This window comes from Aegilops tauschii, chromosome 5 (genome assembly GCF_002575655.3).
Source record: "Aegilops tauschii subsp. strangulata cultivar AL8/78 chromosome 5, Aet v6.0, whole genome shotgun sequence".
NCBI classification, from domain to species: domain Eukaryota; kingdom Viridiplantae; phylum Streptophyta; class Magnoliopsida; order Poales; family Poaceae; genus Aegilops; species Aegilops tauschii.
The window spans coordinates 431,190,270-431,210,687 of NC_053039.3; the positions used below are offsets into that span (position 1 = coordinate 431,190,270).

At 40.7% G+C, this 20,418-nt stretch overlaps 1 protein-coding gene across 1 annotated transcript; it reads right to left on the reverse strand.

Moving 5' to 3' along the window:
• Positions 1 to 17,054: 17,054 nt before the first annotated feature.
• Positions 17,055 to 19,730, reverse strand: LOC109778144 (protein MEI2-like 6). Its single transcript, XM_020336702.3, has 5 exons — positions 19,157 to 19,730; positions 18,938 to 19,069; positions 18,146 to 18,287; positions 17,877 to 18,060; positions 17,055 to 17,523 (listed from the first exon to the last, which is right to left on the reverse strand). The coding sequence occupies exons 1-5, from the start codon at positions 19,648 to 19,650 to the stop codon at positions 17,474 to 17,476; spliced, it is 1,002 nt and encodes a 333-aa protein (XP_020192291.3). The 5' UTR covers positions 19,651 to 19,730; the 3' UTR covers positions 17,055 to 17,473.
• Between the last annotated feature and the right edge of the window lie 688 nt (positions 19,731 to 20,418).

The following is a 20,418-nucleotide window of genomic DNA, read 5'->3' on the forward strand; positions in this document are numbered from 1 at the left end:
GCCTTTTTGGTCGTTTGCTATCTTTGTTTGTGTTACCATGTGCCCTCTATTTGCTTGCATCTTCGCTTGCTAACAATCTAAGTTTATGGATCCTCGTCCACTTTCTAATCTTTTTAAGAGATCCAATTATGATTAACCAATTGCTAGTGAGTTTTGTGCACTAGATTATCTTTATGAAGTTTTGCTTGAAATTCGTGAATCTGAAAATTGTGAAGAAATTTATGAAGTGATTCACGATAGCTCCTTGAATAGAAAGCATGATAGCAATGGTTTTACTATATATTCTATTGATGTCAGTTGTGCTAATAATATGCAAAACCCTAAGCTTGGGGATGCTAGTTTCGCTATGTCCACTACTTATTGCAATGATCACGATTCGGGTGATTCTTCTTATGATCTTGAAAATTTATTTAAGCCTCATGATAATAGTGTTTGCAATAATATTGAAAGTGGGTTTGGAAGAGTGTCAACTCTAGGAAATAATGATCCCACCACTTTGGAGTATGATCAATCTTATGAAATTATTGATAAAAGTGGGTTCGGAGAGGTCATGACTTTATTTTATGATAATCCCACTATTTTGGAAGAGTGTCAACTTTGCATGCATGTGGATCATGTAGAGAATATGCTTTGTGATAGCTAAATTGTTGAATTTGAGTATGATCCCACATGTAACTATTATGAGAGAGGAAAATATGATTGTAGAAATTCTCATGTTACTAAATTACCTCTCGTTATGTTGAGATTGCTATTATTTCTTTCTTCTTCTTTGCATATGCTAGTTTTTGCTTGCCTTGATAATTCGTTTGCCTATAAGATGCCTATGCATAGGAAGTATGTTAGACTTAGATGTGTTTTTCACATGCTATACGATGCTCTCTTTATGCTTCAATTCTTGTCTTTCATGTGAGCATCATTAAAATTATCAATGCCTAGCTAAAAGGCTTTAAAGAAAAGCGCTTGTTGGGAGACAACCCAAAATTTTTATTTCCTGTTTTTGAATAAATATTTCATGTAGCCTCTGGTTAGATGTGTTTTTGTGTTTTAGTTAGTGTTTGTGCCAAGTAAGACCTTTGGGATGGTTTACGGTGATAGTTGATTTGATCTTGCTGAAAAATAGAAACTTTTGCGCCCAGTCCTAGAATTTTTAATAATCACAGAAGCGTGATAAAATTCTGAATTTTTTACGCATGATTTTTATACAAATTTCCTCTGTTGTACTAATTTTTAGGATTTTTTGTGTTACAGAAGTATTCGAACTATCCATATTAGTACAGACTGTTCTATTTTTGACAGATTCTGTTTTCTATGTGTTGTTTGCTTATTTTGATGATTCTATGGGTAGTATCGGGGGGTATGAACCATGGGAAGTTAGAATACAGGAGATATTACACCAATATAAATAAAGAATGAGTTCACAACAGTACAAAAGTGGTGATTTATTTTCTTGTACTAACGGAACTTATGAGATTTTCTGTTGAGTTTTGTGTTGTGAAGTTTTCAAGTTTTGGGTAAGGATTTGATGGACTATGGAACAACGAGTGGCAAGAGACTAAGCTTGGGGATGCCCAAGGCACCCCAAGGTAATATTCAAGGACAATCAAGAGCCTAAGCTTGGGGATGCCCCGGAAGGCATCCCCTCTTTCGTCTTCGTCTATTGGTAACTTTACTTGAGGCTATATTTTTATTCACCACATGATATGTGTTTTGCTTGGAGCGTCTTGTATGATATGAGTATTTGATTTTTAGTTTGCCACAATCATCCTTTTGAGAGGGACACACCTTTTGAGAGGGACACGCATGAATCATGATTTATTAGAATACTCTACGAGCTTCACTTATACCTTTTGAGCTAGGCAATTTTGCTCTAGTGCTTCACTTATATCTTTTTAGAGCACGGCAGTGGTTTTATTTTAAAGAAATTTTTGAACTCTCATGCTTCACTTATATTATTTTGAGAGTCTCTAAACAGCATGGCAATTTGCTTTGGTTATAAATTTAGTCCTAGTATGATAGCATCCAAGAGGGATATAATAAAAAGTTTCATATAAAGTGCATTGAATACTATGAGAAGTTTGATTCCTTATGATTGTTTTGAGATATAAAGATGGTTATTAGAGTCATGCTAGTGAGTAACTGTGGATTGTAGAAATACTTGTGTTAAAGTTTGTGATTCCCGTAGCATGCACGTATGGTGAACCGTTATGTGATGAAGTCGGAGCATGATTTATTTATTGATTGTCTTCCTTATGAGTAGCGGTCGGGGATGAGCGATGGTCTTTTCCTACCAATCTATCCCCCTAGGAGCATGCGTGTAGTACTTCTTTTTGATAACTAATAGATTTTTGCAATAAGTATGTGAGTTCTTTATGACTAATGTTGAGTCCATGGATTATACGCACTCTCACCCTTCCACCATTGCTAGCCTCTCTAGTACCGTGCAACTTTCGCCAGTGCCATACACCCACCTATTACCTTCCTCAAAATAGCCACCATACCTACCTATTATGGCATTTCCATAGCCATTCCGAGATATATTGCCATGCAACTTTCCATCGTTCCATTTTATTATGACACGTTCCATCATTGTCATATTGCTTTGCATGATCATGTAGTTGAAATCGTATTTGTGGCAAAGCCACCTTTCATAATTCTTTCATACATGTCACTCTTGATTCATTGCACATCCCGGTACACCGCCGGAGGCATTCATATAGATTCATATTTTGTTCTAAGTATCGAGTTGTAATTCTTGAGTTGTAAGTAAATAGAAGTGTGATGATCTTCATTATTAGAGCATTGTCCCATGTGAGGAAAAAATAAAAGAGGCCAAAGAAGCCCACAAAAAAAGAGAGGCCAAGAAGCCCACCAAAATAAAAAAATGAGAGAAAAGAGAGAAGGGGCAATGTTACTATCCTTTTTACCACACTTGTGCTTCAAAGTAGCACCATTATCTTCATGATAGAGAGTCGCCTATGTTGTCACTTTCATATACTAGTGGGAATTTTTCATTATAGAACTTGGCTTGTATATTCCAATGATGGGCTTCCTCAAATTGCCCTAGGTCTTCATGAGCAAGCAAGTTGGATGCACACCCACTTAGTTTTCTTTTGAGCTTTCATAAACTTATAGCTCTAGTGCATCTGTTGCATGGCAATCCCTACTCACTCACATTGATATCTATTGATGGGCATCTCCATAGCCCATTAATACGCCTAGTTGATGTGAGACTATCTCCTTCTTCTTGTCTTCTCCACAACCACCATATTCTATTCCACCTATAGTGCTATGTCCATGGCTCACGCTCATGTATCGCGTGAAAGTTGAAAAAGTTTGAGAACATCAAAAGTATGAAACAATTGCTTGGCTTGTCATCAGGGTTGTGCATGATTTGAATATTTTATGTGATGAAGATGGAGCATAGCCAGACTATATGATTTTGTAGGGATAGCTTTCTTTGGCCATGCTATTTCGAGAAGACATAATTGCCTTGTTAGTATGCTTGAAGTATTATTGTTTTTATGTCAATATTAAACTTTTGTTTTGAATCTTATGGATCTGAACATTCATGCCACAATAAAGAAAATTACATGGATAAATATGTTAGGTAGCATTCCACATCAAAAATTCTGCTTTTATCATTTACCTACTCGAGGACGAGCAGGAATTAAGCTTGGGGATGCTTGATACGTCTCCAGTGTATCTATAATTTTTGATTGTTCCATGCTATTATATTATCTGTTTTGGATGTTTTATATGCATTAATATGATATTTTATATTATTTCATGTTACTAAATTACCTGCATATGCTAGATATTTCTTGTCTTGATAATTCGTTTGCCTACAAAATGCCTATGCATAGGAAGTATGTTAGACTTAAATGTGTTTGTCACATGTTCTATGATGCTCTCTTTGTGTTTCAATTATTATTTTTCATGTGAGCATAAATAAAATCTTGTGCCTAGCTAGGGGCGTAAAACTATAGCGCTTGTTGGGAGGCAACCAAATGAATAAAATTTATTTTTGCTTTTTGCTTTTTGTTCTTGTGTGTTTGCACAATTATGCTACTGTTATGATTGTGTTTTTTGTGTTTTAATTAGTGTTTGTGCCAAGTAAATCCTTTAGGATCTTCTTGGGTGATAGTTGTTTGATCTTGCTGAAAAACAAAAACTTATGCGCTCAAGAAAACAATTGTTTAAAATCACCAGAGCATGATAAAATGCCAATTATTTTTGCAGAGGATTAATATACAAATTACCCTGGTCGTCCTAATTTTTCAGAATTTTTGGAGTTACAGAAGTATTAGAAATAGTCAGATTGCTACAGACTGTTCTATTTTGACAAATTCTGTTTTCTTTGCGTTGTGTGCTTATTTTGATGGCTCTATTGTTTTCTTTGATGAGGCTTTGCCATAGAAAAGTTGAAATACAGTAGATATAATGCAAAAAACAAAATATGAATTGGTTTGATACAGTACTTATAGCAGTGGATTGCTTTCTTATACTAACGGATCTCACGAAGGTTTTGTTGAGTTTTGTGTGATTGAAGTTTTCAAGTTTTAGGTTATCTTACGATGGATGAAGGAAGGATAGAAGAGCCTAAGCTTGGGGATGCCCCAGCATCCCAAGCTATTATCCAAAAATGAGCAACCAACTAAGCTTGGGGATGCCCCCGAGTGGCATCCCCTCTTTCTTCTAACGACCATCGGTATTTTACTCGAAGCTATATTTTTATTCGTCACATACTATGTGTTTTGCTTGCAGCGTCTTGTATGATATGAGTCTTTGCTTGTTTTATTTTGTGTTTTAAGTCTTGATCCCTTGCTGGACACACCTATTTGAGAGAGCCAAAATTATGTCATGACTTGTTGGAATTGCTCTCTATGCTTCACTTAAATCTTTTATGAGCTATGGACTTGCTCCAGTGCTTCACTTATATCTTTTTGAGCATGGTGTGCTTAGTATTTTTGAAGAAATGCTTTCTTGCTTCACTTAGATTTATTTGAGAGTTAGTAAAATTTTCAAGAAACTCTCTCTTGCTTCACTTAAATTATTTTGAGAGAAAGAAAAAAATTATGCTCATGATCTTCACTTATATTTGTTTGAGCTTATGAGAAGCAACAAATGAAAATTAGTCCCAAAGTGATAGATATCCAAGAAGGATATAATAAAAACTTTCATGAAGATCATTGGACAAAATAAACTTGATTCTTAGTAATAGTTTTGAGATATGATGATGTGATATATGAGTTGTGTTGATGAGTAATTATGCTTTAGTAAGAATATTGGTGTTAAGGTTTGTGATTCCCTATGCAAGCACGAAAGTCAATAGTCATGCAATGAAATTTATATCCTACTTGTGGTGCATTATTCGGTGTTAATTATGCTTAATGCTTGCTTACGAGATTATTCGTTTCTTGGTTGGTCGCTTCTCAATCTTTTGCTAGGCTTCATTTTGCACTAAGTATGATCTCTACTTGTGCATCCAAAATCCTTTAAACCAGTTTTGCCACATGAGTCCACTATATCTACCTATATGCGGTATTCTTTTGCCGTTCTAAGCAAATTTGTATGTGCCATCTCTAATTTTCAAAATAAACTTCTCTTTTGTGTGTTCGTTTCGCTCGCGGAACGGTGAGGGGTGGCTAATATTTTCCATGCTGGATGTGTTATTCTCACGATGAGTGTTTATTCACTTGTCATTGCACGAGAGTAAGGCAAAAGTTTTAGGGATGCCCAGTCCCGAAATGAAAAATGAATTTACTTTATGTTGTCAAATAATAAATTCCTTGGAAAGTGTTGGTATGGAGGGCAACCGTGGATACGGCTAGCCATGGAAAGTGAAAGTATGGTGGAAAAAGGAATAAACTTTATTTTCTATTTGGGAACCACCTATGATATATCTAGCATGGAAAGTGTTGGGGACTCTAAGTCATTTTCGTTGGTGGGATGGATACACCTCCCAAAATGTTTTTATCTCTAAGTTTTTCGCTTTGAGCTCTAGCACCTCTACAAATCCCTACTTCCCTCTGCGAAGGGCCTTTCTTTTACTTTATGCAATTTTTATTTTGAATTTGAGTCTCCATCTTCTCTTATAAAAGCACCAACTAGGAGGCAATATGATCATACTTGAGTATTGGGTGTAGCTAATATGAGAGTGTATTTCATGAATGGATCAATGGTTGAGCATGATGGGCTAGGGATAACTTATTTTAGCATTGATATTTTGAAAGACATGGTTGCTTGTTGATATGCTTGAGTATTTAAATTATCATGTCAAAACTAGACTATTGCTTTGAATCACATAAAAGTCCAAATGTCCATGCTATAAAGAAAAGAATATGATATGACATGTTATGCAGCATTCCACATCAAAAATTCTGTTTTTATCACTTACCTACTCGAGGATGAGTAGGAGTTAAGCTTGGGGATGCTGCTACGTCTCCGACGTATCTCATGCATCTAGAGTATTAAGTTCATAAAGAATGAAGTAACGGATTAAGCAAGATGACATGATGTAGAGGAATTAACTCAAGCAATATGATGAAAACCCCATCTTTTTATCCTCGATGTCAACAATACAATACATGCCTTGCTGCCCCTACTGTCACTGGGAAAGGACACAACAAGATTGAACCCAAAGCTAAGCACTTCTCCCATTGCAAGAAAAACCAATCTAGTTAAAGATATCAAATCATGCATATAAGAATTCAGAGAAGATTCAAATAGTATCCATAGATAAGTTGATCATAAATCCACAATTCATCGGATCTCGGCAAACACACCACAAAAAAGTATTACATCAAAAAGATCTCCAAGAACATGGTATTGAGAATCAAAGAGAGAGAAGAAGCCATCTAGCTACTAGCTATGGACCCATAGTTCTGTGGTAAATTACTCACGCTTCATCTGAAGGGCAATAGAGTTGATGTAGAAGCCCTCCGTAATCGAATCCCCCTCCGGCAAGGTGCCGGAAAAGGTCCCTAGATGGGATCTCACGGGTACAGAAGGTTGCGGCGGTGGAAAAATGTTTTCGTGGATGCCCCTGGTGGTTTGGGGATATATGGGAATATATAGGCGAAAGAATTAGGTCAAGAGGTGCACAAGGGGCCCACAAGGGTGGGGGGTGCGCCCTCTGTCCTTGTGGCCGCCTCGTGGCCCCTCCGACTTCATCTCCAAGTCTCCTGGTTGTCTTCTGGTCCAAGAAAAATCATCGCAAAGGTTTTATTTCGTTTGTACTCCGTTTGGTATTCCTTTTATGCGAAAATCAAAAACAGGGAAAAAACAGGAACTGGCACTGGGCTCTAGGTTAATAGGTTAGTCCCAAAAATAATATAAAATAGCATATTAGTGCATATAAAACATCCAAAACAGATAATATAATAGCATGGAACAATCAAAAATTATAGATACGTTGGAGACGTATCAAGCATCCCCAAGCTTAATTCCTGATTGTCCCCGAGTAGGTAAATGATAAAAACAGAATTTTTGATGTGGAATTCTACCTAACATATTTATCCATGTAATTTCTTTATTGTGGCATGAATGTTCAGATCCGTAAGATTCAAAACAAAAGTTTAATATTGACATAAAAACAATAATACTTCAGGCATACTAACAAGGCAATTATGTCTTCTCAAAATAACATGGCCAAAGAAAGCTTATCCCTAGAAAATCATATAGTTCGGCCATGCTCCATCTTCATCACACAAAATATTCAAATCATTCACAACCCCGATGACAAGCCAAGCAATTGTTTCATACTTTTGATGTCCTCAAACTTTTTCAACTTTCACGCAATACATGAGCGTGAGCCATGGACATAGCACTATAGGTGGAATAGAAGGTGGTTGTGGAGAAGACAAAAAGGAGATAGTCTCACATCAACTAGGCATATCAACGGGCTGTGGAGATGCCCATCAATAGATATCAATGTGAGTGAGTAGGGATTGCCATGCAACAGATGCACTAGAGCTATAAGTTTATGAAAGCTCAAAATAAAACTAAGTGGGTGTGCATCCAACTTGCTTGCTCATGAAGACCTAGAGAAATTTGAGGAAGCCCATCGTTGGAATATACAAGCCAAGTTCTATAATGGAAATTTCCCACTAGTATATGAAAGTGACAACATAGGAGACTTTTTATCATGAAGATCATGGTGCTACTTTGTAGCACAAGTGTGGTAAAAGGATAGTAACATTGCTCCTTCTCTCTTTTTCTCTCATTTTTTTCTTTTCTCTTTTTTTTGGTCCTTCTCTTTTTTATTTGGCCTTTTCTCCTTTTTGTAATATTTCCTCACATGGGACAATGCTCTAATAATGAAGATGATCATACTTTTATTTACTTACAACTCAAAAATTACAACTCGATACTTAGAACAAAATATGACTCTATATGAATGCCTCTGATGGTGTACCAGGATGTGCAATGAACCAAGAGCGACATGTATAAAAAACGATGAAAGGTGGCTTTGCCTCAAATACGATGTCAACTACATGGTCATGCAAAGCAATATGACAATGATGATGCGTGCCATAATAAATGAAACAGTGGAAACTTGCATGGCAATAGATCTCGGAATGGCTATGGAAATGCCATAATAGGTAGGTATGGTGGCTATTTTGAGGAAGGTAATAGGTGGGTGTATGGCACCGGCGAAAGTTGCGCGGCACTAGGGAGGCTAGCAATGATGGAGGGGTGAGAGTGCGTATAATTCGTGGACTCAAGATTAGTCATAAAGAACTCACATACTTATTGCAAAAATCTATTAGTCATCGATAAAAGTACTACGCGCATGCTCCTAGGGGCATAGATTGGTAGGAAAAGACCATCGCTCGTCCCTGACGGCACTCATAAGGAGGACAATCAAAAAATATCTCATGCTCCAACTTCGTTACATAACGGTTCACCATACGTGCATTCTACGGGACTCACAAACCTTGACACAAGTATTTATCAAATTCACAATTACTCACTAGCATGACTCTAATATCACCATCTTCATATCTCAAAACAATCATAAGGAATCAAACTTCTCATAGTATTCAATGCACTTTATATGAAAGTTTTTAACCCTCTTGGATGCCTATCATATTAGGACTAAATTTATAACCAAAGAAAATTACCATGTTGTTTAAAGACTCTCAAAATAATATAAGTGAAGCATGAGAGTTCATAAATTTCTATAAAATAAAAACCACCACTGTGCTCTAAAAAGATATAAGTGAAGCACTAGAGCAAAATTGCCTAGCTCAAAAGATATACGTGAAGCACATAGAGTATTCTAATAAATCACGATTCATGCGTGTCCCTCTCAAAAGGTGTGTACAACAAGGATGATTGTGTCAAACTAAAGTGCAAAGACTCAAATCATACACGACGCTCCAAGCAAAACACATATCATGTGGTGAATAAAAATATAGCCTCAAGTAAAGTTACCGATAGACAAAGACGAAAGAGGGGATGCCTTCCGGGGCATCCCCAAGCTTAGGATCTTGGTTGTCCTTGAATATTACCTTGGGGGTGCCTTGGGCATCCCCAAGCTTAGGCTATTGGCACTCCTTATTCCATAGTCCATCAAATCCTTACCCAAAACTTGAAAACTTCACAACACAAAACTCAACAGAAAATCTCATAAGCTCTGTTAGTATAAGAAAATAAATCACCACTTTTGGTACTGTTGTGAACACATTCTTTATTTATATTGGTGTAATATCTACTGTATTCCAACTTTTCCATGGTCATACCCCCTGATACTACACATAGAATCATCAAAATAAGCAAACAACACATAGAAAATAGAATCTGTCAAAAATACAACAGTATGTAGTAATCTGGCTAGTTCAAATACTTCTGTAACTCCAACAATTCTGAAAAATTAGGTCAAGAGGGGCAATTTTTATATCAATCTTGTGTCAAAAATTCAGAATTTTATCATGCTTCTGAGATTTTTAAAATTTCTGGGACTAAGCGCAAAAGTTTCTGTTTTTCAGCAAAATCAAATCAACTATCACCGGAAGCTATCCAAAGGTCTTACTTGGCACAAACACTAATTAAAACACAAAACCACATCTAACCAGAGGCTAGATGAATTATTTATTACAAAACAGAACGTAAAAAGCAAAAACAAAAATAAAATTAGGTTGCTTCCCAACAAGCGCTATTGTTTAACGCCCTTAGCTAGGCATAAAACACGAATAGATCTAGGTATTGTCATCTTTGGTATGCAATCCGTAAGTAGCTCTCATAATAGATTCATAAGGCAATTTAATTTTCTTTCTTGGAAAGTGTTCCATGCCCTTCCTTAACACAAATGAATTCTAATGTTTCCTTCTTTCATATCAATAATTGCACCAATCGTTCTAAGGAAAGGTCTACCAAGAATAATAGGACATGTAGGATTGCAATCTATATCAAGACAATGAAATCTACAGGGACATAATTCCTATTTGCAACACTAAGAACATCATTAATCCTTCCATAGATTTATTAATAGTGGAATCCGCAAGATGCAAATTTAAAGAACAATCATCAAATTCACGGAAACCTAACACATCACATAAAGTTTTTGGAATCTTAGAAACACTAGCACCCAAATCACACAAAGCATGGCACTCATAATCTTTAATATTAATCTTAATAGTAGGTTCCCACTCATCATAAATTTTTCTAGGGATGGAAACTTCCAATTCAAGCTTTTCTTCAAAAGATTGCATCATAGCATCAATGATATGTTTAGTAAAAGCTTTGGTTTGATTATAAGCATGAGGAGAATTCAACATGGATTGCAACAAGAAAATACAATCTATTAAAGAACAATTATCATAATTAAAATCCTTGAGATCCAAAAGAGTGGGTTCATTGCTACTTCAAGTTTTGACCTCTCCAAGCCCACTTTTATCAATTTTTGCATCAAGATCTAAAAACTCTGAATCATTGGGACGCCTTTTAAATAAAGTTGACTCATCTCCAGTCCCATCTTTATCAAAATTTATATTGGAAAACAAAGATTCAATAGGAGTCACATCAATCACTTTAAGATCTTCATCATTGTTTTCACGAAAACTAGAAGAACACGTTTTTACAAACCAATCTCGCTTAGCACGTATCTTAGCGGTCCTTTCTTTGCACTCATCAATGGAAATTCTCATAGATTTGGGAGACTCATTGATATCATGCTTGGGTGGAATAGATCTAAGTTTCAAGGAATCAACATCAAGAGAAATTCTATCCACGTTCCTAGCCAAATCATCAATCTTAAGCAATTTTTCTTCAATCAAAGTATTCTCATAAATTCTTTAAACTATTCTCAAAATAAGAGGGTGTCTTATTATAATTTCCATAAGAATTGTTGGAGCAATTACCATAATTATTAGAGGAATTACTAGGAAATGACCTAGGATTTAAATTGCCTCTATACGCGTTATTACCAAAATTGTTCCTACCAACAAAATTCACATCCATAGATTCATCATTATTTTCAATCAAAGTAGACAAAGGCATATCATTAGGATCAATAAAAGCACTCTTGCTAGCAAATAATTTCATAAGCTCATCCATCTTTCCACTCAAAACATTAATCTCTTCAATCGCATGTACTTTTTTATTAGTGGAAGATCTTTCGGTATGCCATTGAGAATAATTAACCATAATATTATCTAGGAGTTTAGTAGCTTCTCCTAAAGTAATTTTCATAAAAGTACCTCCCACGGCCGAATCTAAAAGATTTCTAGAAGCAAAATTCAATCCGGCATTTTTTTTGTATAATCATCCACAAATTCAAACCATGAGTAGGGCAATTTCGTATCATCAATTTCATCCTCTCCCAAGATTGTGCAACATGCTCATGATCAAGTTGCTTAAAATTCATAATCTCGTTCCTAAGGGAGATGATTTTAGCGGGAGGAAAATACTTGGAAATAAAAGCATCTTTACACTTATTCCATGAATCAATACTATTTTTAGGCAAAGATGAAAACCAAGTTTTAGCACGATCTCGTAGTGAGAACGGAAATAGCTTCAATTTAACAATATCATTATCCCATCTTTTTTCTTTTGCATATCACACAAATCAACGAAATTGTTTACATGGGAAGCGGCATCTTCACTAGGAAGGCCGGAAAATTGATCTTTCATAACAAGATTTAGCAAAGCGGCACTAATTTCACAAGATTCCGCATTAGTAGCGGGAGCAATCGGAGTACCAATAAAATCATTATTATTGGTGTTGGAAAAGTCACACAACTCGGTATTCTCTTGAGCCATCGTGACAAAGCAAGCAATCCAACACACAAGCACATAAAGAGCAAATGAAGAAGATGAACGGAAGAGGGGCGAAGAAAAGGCAAATATTTTCGAAAATCGTTTTAGAAGTGGGGGAGAGGAAAACGAGAGGCGAATGGCGAATAATGTAATGCAAGAAATGAGAGTTTATGATGGGTACATGGTATGTCTTGACCTGGCGTAGATCTCCCGGCAACGGCGCTAGAAATTCTTCTTGCTACTTCTTGAGCTTGCGTTGGTTTTTCCCTGGAAGAGGAAAGGGTGATGCAGCAAAGTAGATATAAGTATTTCCCTCAGTTTGAGAACCAAGGTATCAATCCAGTAGGAGATAACGCACAAATCACCGAATACCTGCACAAACAATCAAACAACTTGCACCCAATGCGATAAAGGGGTTGTCAATCCCTTCACGGTTACTTGCAAAAGTGAGATCTGATAGAGATAGATAAACAATAAGGTGAATATTTTTGGTATTTTTGGTTTATAGATCGGAAAGTAAAAGATTGCAAAATAGTAGATCAGAAACTAATATGATAGATCAAAAACTTATATGATGGAAAATAGACCCGGGGGCCATAGGTTTCACTAGAGGCTTCTCTTAAGATAGAAAATAATACGGTGGGTGAACAAATTACTACCGAGCAATTGAGAGAAAAGCGCAAATTTATGACGATATCTAGGGCAATAATCATGAATATAGGCATCACGTCCGTGTCAAGTAGACCAAAATGATTCCGCAACTACTACAGTTACTCCACACATCGACCGATCCAGCATGCATCTAGAGTATTAAGTTCATAAAGAACGAAGTAACGCATTAAGCAAGATGACATGATGTAATGGAATTAGCTCAAGCAATATGATGAAAACCCCATATTTTTATCCTCGATGGCAACAATACAGTACGTGCCTTGCTGCCCCTACTGTCACTGGGAAAGGACACCGCAAGATTGAACCCAAAGCTAACTTCTCCCATTGCAAGAAAAACCAATCTAGCTAGTTGGCCAAACCAAACCGATAGTTCGAAGAGAATTACAAAGATATCAAATCATGCATATAAGAATTCAGAGAAGATTCAAATAATATTCATAGATAAGCTGATCATAAATCCACAATTCACCGGATCTCGGCAAACACACCGCAAAAAAGTATTACATCGAATAGGCCTCCAAGAACATTGAGGAGAACATGGTATTGAGAATCAAAGAGAGAGAAGAATTCATCTAGCTACTAACTATGGACCCGTAGGTCTGTGGTAAACTACGCACGCTTCATCGGAAGGGCAATAGAGTTGATGTAGAAGCCCTCCATGATCGAATCCCCCTCCGGCAGGGTGCCGGAAAAGGTCCCTAGATGGGATCTCACGGGTACAGAAGGTTGCGGCGGTGGAGAAGTGTTTTCGTGGATGCCCCTGGTGGTTTGGTGATATAGGGAATATATAGGTGAAAGAATTAGGTCAGGAGGTGCACGAGGGGCCCACAAGGGTGGGGGACGCGCCCTACCCCCTTGGGCGCGCCCTCCGTCCTTGGGGCCGCCTCGTAGCTCCTCCGACTTCATCTCCAAGTCTCCTGGTTGTCTTCTGGCCCAAGAAAAATCATTGCGAAGGTTTTATTCAGTTTGGACTCCGTTTGGTATTCCTTTTCCGCGAAACTCAAAAACAGAGAAAAAACAGGAACTGGCACTGGGCTCTAGGTTAATAGGTTAGTCCCAAAAATAATATAAAATAGCATATTAATGCATATAAAACATCCAAAACAGATAATATAATAGCTTGGAACAATGAAAAATTATAGATACATTGGAGACGTATCAGTAAGGTAGCAAACCGCGTGAGAGAACTAGCCAGAAGCAAGGAGATCCTTTCTAATCCAACAAAGGAACCCAAACGAAGGATCTGGGGGAGACGAACTGGGTGGGTGGCCACGGCAGGGAGGGGAAGAAATGAACCACAATTGCCCAAAGTGCTCTTCCACATTATCTAGGTCAACACCATTCGCACTCGAATGCATAACACAGGAACTTGCTTTTCTCCCCACCACATGAGCACTAATGGACGACCCATGCATGATCGGTGGGAGAGCAGGGTAGGGCAGTCCTTTCGCACTATCATTTCAAACAATGGGTATCTCCACTACGCAACTCGCCGACGAGGACCATGGATGGCACGAATCGGCCATGAGAGATGCCTCCCCATTACTCAAAGAAATCTCCAAATCACAATCCACAATCGCTACATGGCTCTAAGGAGAACTCCTAAACTCGATTGAGTATCTACTATATCGGCTAGAATGACCAAACCTAAACTCGCACCCCGACATGAACCACGAGAATGAAATGCAATCAGGCGAGCATGAAGTGATAGGGGAAGGTTTAGGGGAACCATACCAAGATCACCAGGCCAAGGAGGAGGGTTGACGCGACAGCGCAGCATCATGGCTCCCGCCCGATGAGCCGGCAAAACAAGGGTAGAGCCCTGCCTCACCTGCACATCGCAGTGGGTCGTGCCCACTGACGGCAAGGGGGGAGAACCCCCAGTGGTAGCACTCCCAGCGGAATGCTGGCGAGTGCATCCACCCAAGGTAGCACGATGTTGAGACGAGATGGGTTCGCCGTGCAAAAACTAACCGATCAGGCCACCTATTGCGGATCGGGAGATTACGCCTCCTAGATCGCCCATAAGAAGAGCTCCACATCGCAGCAATCGTCATCGCTGGTGAATCTCGCGAACTCCTCGAACGTGGCATGCTGGATGATGTTGGTGAAGAGATTTGACCACTCTGAGTAATCTGGGAACCGCTCCCTCACCACCCGCTCCATCTCTTGGCGCGCCTTCGGCGAGTTCGCATTGGTCGGGGAAACCAGAAGGGTGATTTGTTCTGCCACCCTCATCATTGGTTGAAGCCGGCGGGGCCGCACACCACGACGTCGAGGACCTGCCACGCAACCCGTCGATGGATGAGGCCGGGGAGATCGAGGGAGGTGCTTCGATGGGGATGGGGAGGGTTCGGTAGTGGGTGGGAATGGGAAGGGAAGGAGTAAATCGCCTCTGTTCCTGAGACGAAACCCATCCTTACTCGCACAAATACAATATCCCGATTTCTGGGCTTTGGTACACCCATCTTTGCCCCAACATACAAAGGGACTTCCAAAAGAAGGTGCAACAACTATTCGTCCTTCATATGTTGGGGAACAAAATACAAAACATTTTGTTTATCGTACTAACGTGCACGCCAAGGATCACTTTGAAGATGCAAGAGGTATATCAATCTCACCAACGATGCATCAGATAAGAAGAGATTGGTGAAGACGTGCAAATTCTGCAGCAAGGTTATACCTCCCAACTGTGAGGGTATTTCCCTAGATCGAGAGTTGAACGTACACCCCCTTTGCAATATCCACGCATACCGAATCAATAGTTCAGCAACACTTTGTCGTCCAGGACAAAGTGCTATCAGAGAGTAGTTGGTGGAGCAGCCTTACGAGGTACAGAGGATGTTGGCATAGAGAGAAGGGGCGTAGGCTTTTAGAAAATTCTCTCTCTTGAGGGGGGGGGTTCATCTCCTCTATTTTATACTCCCTCCATTCCAGAATGTAGTGCATATAGATTTTTTTAAAAATTGAAACTTTGCGAACTTTGACCCAGTTTGTAGAGAAAACTATTAATATCTATAACACCAAATATATAAAATATGAAACTTCATCTTATGATGAATCTAATGAAATATATTTAGCATTCTATATGTAAATATTTTCTCCACAAACTTGCTCAAAGTCGAGGGGGTTTGATTTTTAAGAAAATCCATATGCACTACATTATGGGACGGAGGGAGTAGGTGGCATATGGGGTGCGGCTTGGGGAGGGAGCAGCCCCAAGGGTTGGTCGCACCAAGGGGAAGGATCCCCAAGGGATCCGTCCCTTCCATGTGCGATAAGGAGGAGGATCCCCTAGAGATCCTTTCCTTTCTCCCACAGCTCCACTTCCTTACCCAATAAGCTAAAGGGGGAGCACCATTTGGGCCCATGTGGTTGCGGCAACCAAGGTGGCAGCCCAATTGGACCACCTGGAATCTTCCACGACCTTCGAAGGCCTCCCTGAGCAACTTCGAAACATTTTCAGCATTACTGGGACCATCTTGAAACCTCTCGAAACATTTTCGAAAAATACCCAGACACTTCCGATGCCTTTTCTCATACTCCACTGTCTCCTAGTTCTCTACTAAACTACTACACCAATATCTTTTATCGAGCGAAACTTGGGTTTGCGTACACAGTTTCTTTGCTTCACGATACTTCACAAATCCCGAGGTGAAACTTTTATCGGCATCCTTGTGAAACAACTGGTTGATTACAATACCAGGTTATTCCTTGTTACCGATTTTATTCTTTTTTCGTTTCTGCATTCCGGTCATGCTATATGTATGATCAGACAATGATGGATACCAAGTGGGCCCAAAGAGTATATCTTTATCATCAAAGGAGCAAATCCCATCTTAGAACTACCAAGTCCCTTGATATACTTCTTCCATGTATCGAAGTTACCTTATGTCACCATTTACGGAATCATCTATTTTACTAAAAATGCATTTATGTACAAGAATATGGGGGGAAAATCCAGATATGTTTTCTCCATCACCCGAAATCTGACGATAACCTTACCTTGCTCCAGAGATAACCAAGGGCAGCGGTTCATACATGACCAGGCGTTATGTTATTAATCTAGATAAAATTATTTCAAACATCATCAATTGTTGCAACAATCAAAGGGCAGAGACTTGCGGGCAGAAAAACAGCACATTGGTGCTCAGGGAGCCAAAAATCTCCCCCAATATTAACTCTTCGTTCAACGCCATCAACATCACACATTGCAACGGGATGCCAAATCTTTAACCACATACACGGGCCGATAACATACGAACAGATGCAGACACCAATCTAACAAAGTTCTGGGCAGATGAGTACAGTTAGTGACAACTAAAAGGAAATCGGATGGCTGCTACCTAGGGAAGGCAAATGAAACCAACATCTCCAAGCTAGGATACAGATACTAGAAGATACTCATGCACCCACAAAAGAACCATCCAACTTGATCACAACATCTCGGGTAACCAAGCACACTAAGCACCTACCCTAAGGTGAGTAGGCCTCCATCCTCGCGACGAAGCAAAGACATCACTAGCCAGTAGCCACCAGCTCAAACAGTTTTGTTCCCCACTGCAGCAGGTTTCGATTTGCCTCCTCTTTCTGCAAGAGGACCAAAAATTTATCCAACAGCCAGTTAGTTAGCTTAATCAGAGACAAAGGATCAGTCAATAACGGAACATCAGAGAGAAAGGATCAGCCAGTTAGTTTTTAATGCTAAGAAACTACTCCTAGTAACTAAGAGTACATTTCACTAGCATAATACAACATCATAGTAGTAGGCTTCTACAATAAAATTTAGGTTGGGCTGCCAGGATAAGCTGGGTATGGGGCAGGCAGCCACCCATAAGCCCCAAAAGAACTGGCCCTAAACCTCAATATAAGTCAGGTCACGACTGCTTACTAGCCATACAAAGTTCAGAAAAAGTTCAGATTATAACTTTGAGGACACATACGTGCAGCATGCGGCGTGGGGCGGGCGGATTGGTCACTGGGGCGGTGGACCAGCGTGCGGCCAATCACACGCTCCACCGTCGGCCGGAGGCCATCCCGTGGCGGGCCGAAGCGCACCGGCAGGAACTCCTTGTTACCGCAGGGGAACTTGGAGCAGGAGAAGTGAGCTGACAAAGCATCCACCCCCTGCGAGCAGGCAAACATTTCTTCGAGTTACGGCGTTGGCCGGAGGGTAAGATGTGGAGTTGACCGGCGATGTGTGTGCGCATACCTGGATGTCCGCATGCACGACCTCACACACCTTCCGAGAGCCTGCCAGGGCCCAGCAGTGCCCGTGCAGAAACGCGTGGAGCCGCCGTGCCGCGGTCGCCGTCGTCATGTTGACGAACGCATAGCCTTTGTTGTACTTCGTCCTGCACAAAGACGGACACAACAAACAAGCTTTGGATTAGACAAAACAGAAGCCTATAAAACAGTTCCTGATTATTATTTTAAATCAGTCAATTTTTAAGACATTGGATTGAAATGCAACGGCTACTGCTTCGTCTTACTTTCCCCCACCCGATCTTCTTTCCGTCTCGCCCCCGACCTCTCCTCTGGCGGCATCGCATTGTCCCTGCCACCTGTGAGGTCCTGGCTCGCCGGCGAAGCCGCCGCGTCTTGTCTCGAGCTCGGCGGCTATCTAATCCGAGCAGGACTGTAACTGAAATTGTCCCCCACCCACACCTGTGAATTCTCATCCTCGGCTGAGTTGGAGACACTGCGGCCGGCCACGTCACTGACATCTTGGCCTTTGAGTGCTGCTATCACTCTGTCTCTATTCTCCCGAAGAATCGACTAACCTGAAGTTCATTTTCAGTCCTGAGGCCTCAGACCGCTGCTCTCTCTTTCTCTCTCTCTACTCTCCTGAAGAATGGACTAACCTGAATTTCGTTTTCAGTCAACTAAGGCCTCGGAGCGCTGCTCTCTCTCTCTCTCTACTCTCCTGAAGAATCGACTAGACTGAATTCGTTTTTAGGCAATTGAGAATTAGCAAATCCGGAAATGCAAATGCTAGTAGTACCTGAAGTCTATTGGGATGTAGAGGAAGTCATACTCCGACCTCACGAACTTGCCACCACCAACGACACGCCATTCAGGATTGTCGTTCTCCTGGACGCAATGCTGGTCCAGAATCGCCATGAACCTCCGCTTCCTGCGCCGCACACCAAGAATTCACAGAATATTTCAGCAAAAAGAAGAGGGGAAAATGGCTGGCGGCAGAGAAGAGCAGGCCACTTACACGAATCCGTTGGGGATATTGCAGATCATCAGAGAAGTCTTCTCGCTGCTTGGGTCGAAGGCCCGTTTTCCCCCGACCACAAGAGGCGGAGGCGGAGACAGCGCCGAGGCGGGCGTCGGCCTCCTCCAGGGCGTGAGGACGGAGCGAGGGGAGAGGTTGTCCTCCGACTCCACCTCCCGGGACTCGTCGATCTCCGTGATGGCGCAGCGCGGCGGCGCTGGCGGCGAGGGCACGTGCGCCCATGGAAAGGGCGGGAACGCGGGCGCCGCCGCGGCTTTGGCGCAGCAGCAGACGGGGGCGAGGCCGCCGACGGGCAACCCGAAGGCCGGCGGCAGCTCGGGAGGCGGGAGGAGGCAGCTGACCGGCAGGGCGAACGGATCCTTGGTGGAGTAGAGCTGGCCGAGGGCGCAGGCCACGGATGCGTCGTCGTACGGGTGCGCGGCGGGGGACAGGCCCAGGCGCGAGGTGTAGGCGGCGGCCATGGCTAACTCCATTTTTCTTTTGTTTGTGTTGGGGAAAAGTAGGAGGAAGGAAGACCGGGCAGGACCGACCCGAGGAGGACTTGGGGAAGCACCACCTGGCCGGCTTGGCCCCTGTATCACGCAGCAGGTGGCACCGCAGGAACGGCAGCACACGCCACCGGCACCACCGCGGTACTCTCAGCTTTAATTGCAAATGTACCTACAAAATCCCTTTTATAAAACATTTTTACAGTTTAAATTAGAAACGTCTAATTTTAAGGGACGGCGGTGGTAGAGTTGATCTGCAGCTGTTTTCCCAGGCTTTGTTCGGTTACACCCTGACCTAAGAGGATTTGGGGGGATTTGGGGGGATTTGACTTGTAGAGGATTTAATCCATCTCAATCCCTGTCAAAACCCCTCCACAACCCTGTCAACCGAATATGGCCTCAGGGATATTAGTCAAGCTTGACATTCAGGTTTCTATACATCTTTTGCATTCGAACTTATTAAATTTGTTCCATGTTTTTTGCCATGGTTTTAGTATATTTTGTTTATGACACAAAAGTACGTTCCTATATTGTAGAGTTTTTTTACAGAATGATTGTAAGGTGTCACTGCAGTATAATTGATGCAACAAACCTAAATTATAAAATACCGTGCATTGAATCTAGATTGGTGGGAAAGCATCACCCCTTTTCACCACTAGGCTATGCCTAGTCTGCTTTAAAAGAAACTTTGTTGAGCATTTGTACCAAGCTCTAAGAAGTTGCTTAGGACCATATAGAGCTTTGGGAAGTTTA

Bases quoted from the DNA above. Each gene is read 5' to 3' on its own strand.
- LOC109778144 (XM_020336702.3), bottom strand. From the start codon at position 19,650: ATGGAGTTAGCCATGGCCGCCGCCTACACCTCGCGCCTGGGCCTGTCC. The intron at 18,061-18,145 runs GTATGCGCACAC...GCCTGCTCGCAG, and splicing joins TCGTGCATGCGGACATCCAG to GGGGTGGATGCTTTGTCAGC. The intron at 17,524-17,876 runs GTATGTGTCCTC...GTCCTCTTGCAG, and splicing joins CCCCACGCCGCATGCTGCAC to AAAGAGGAGGCAAATCGAAA.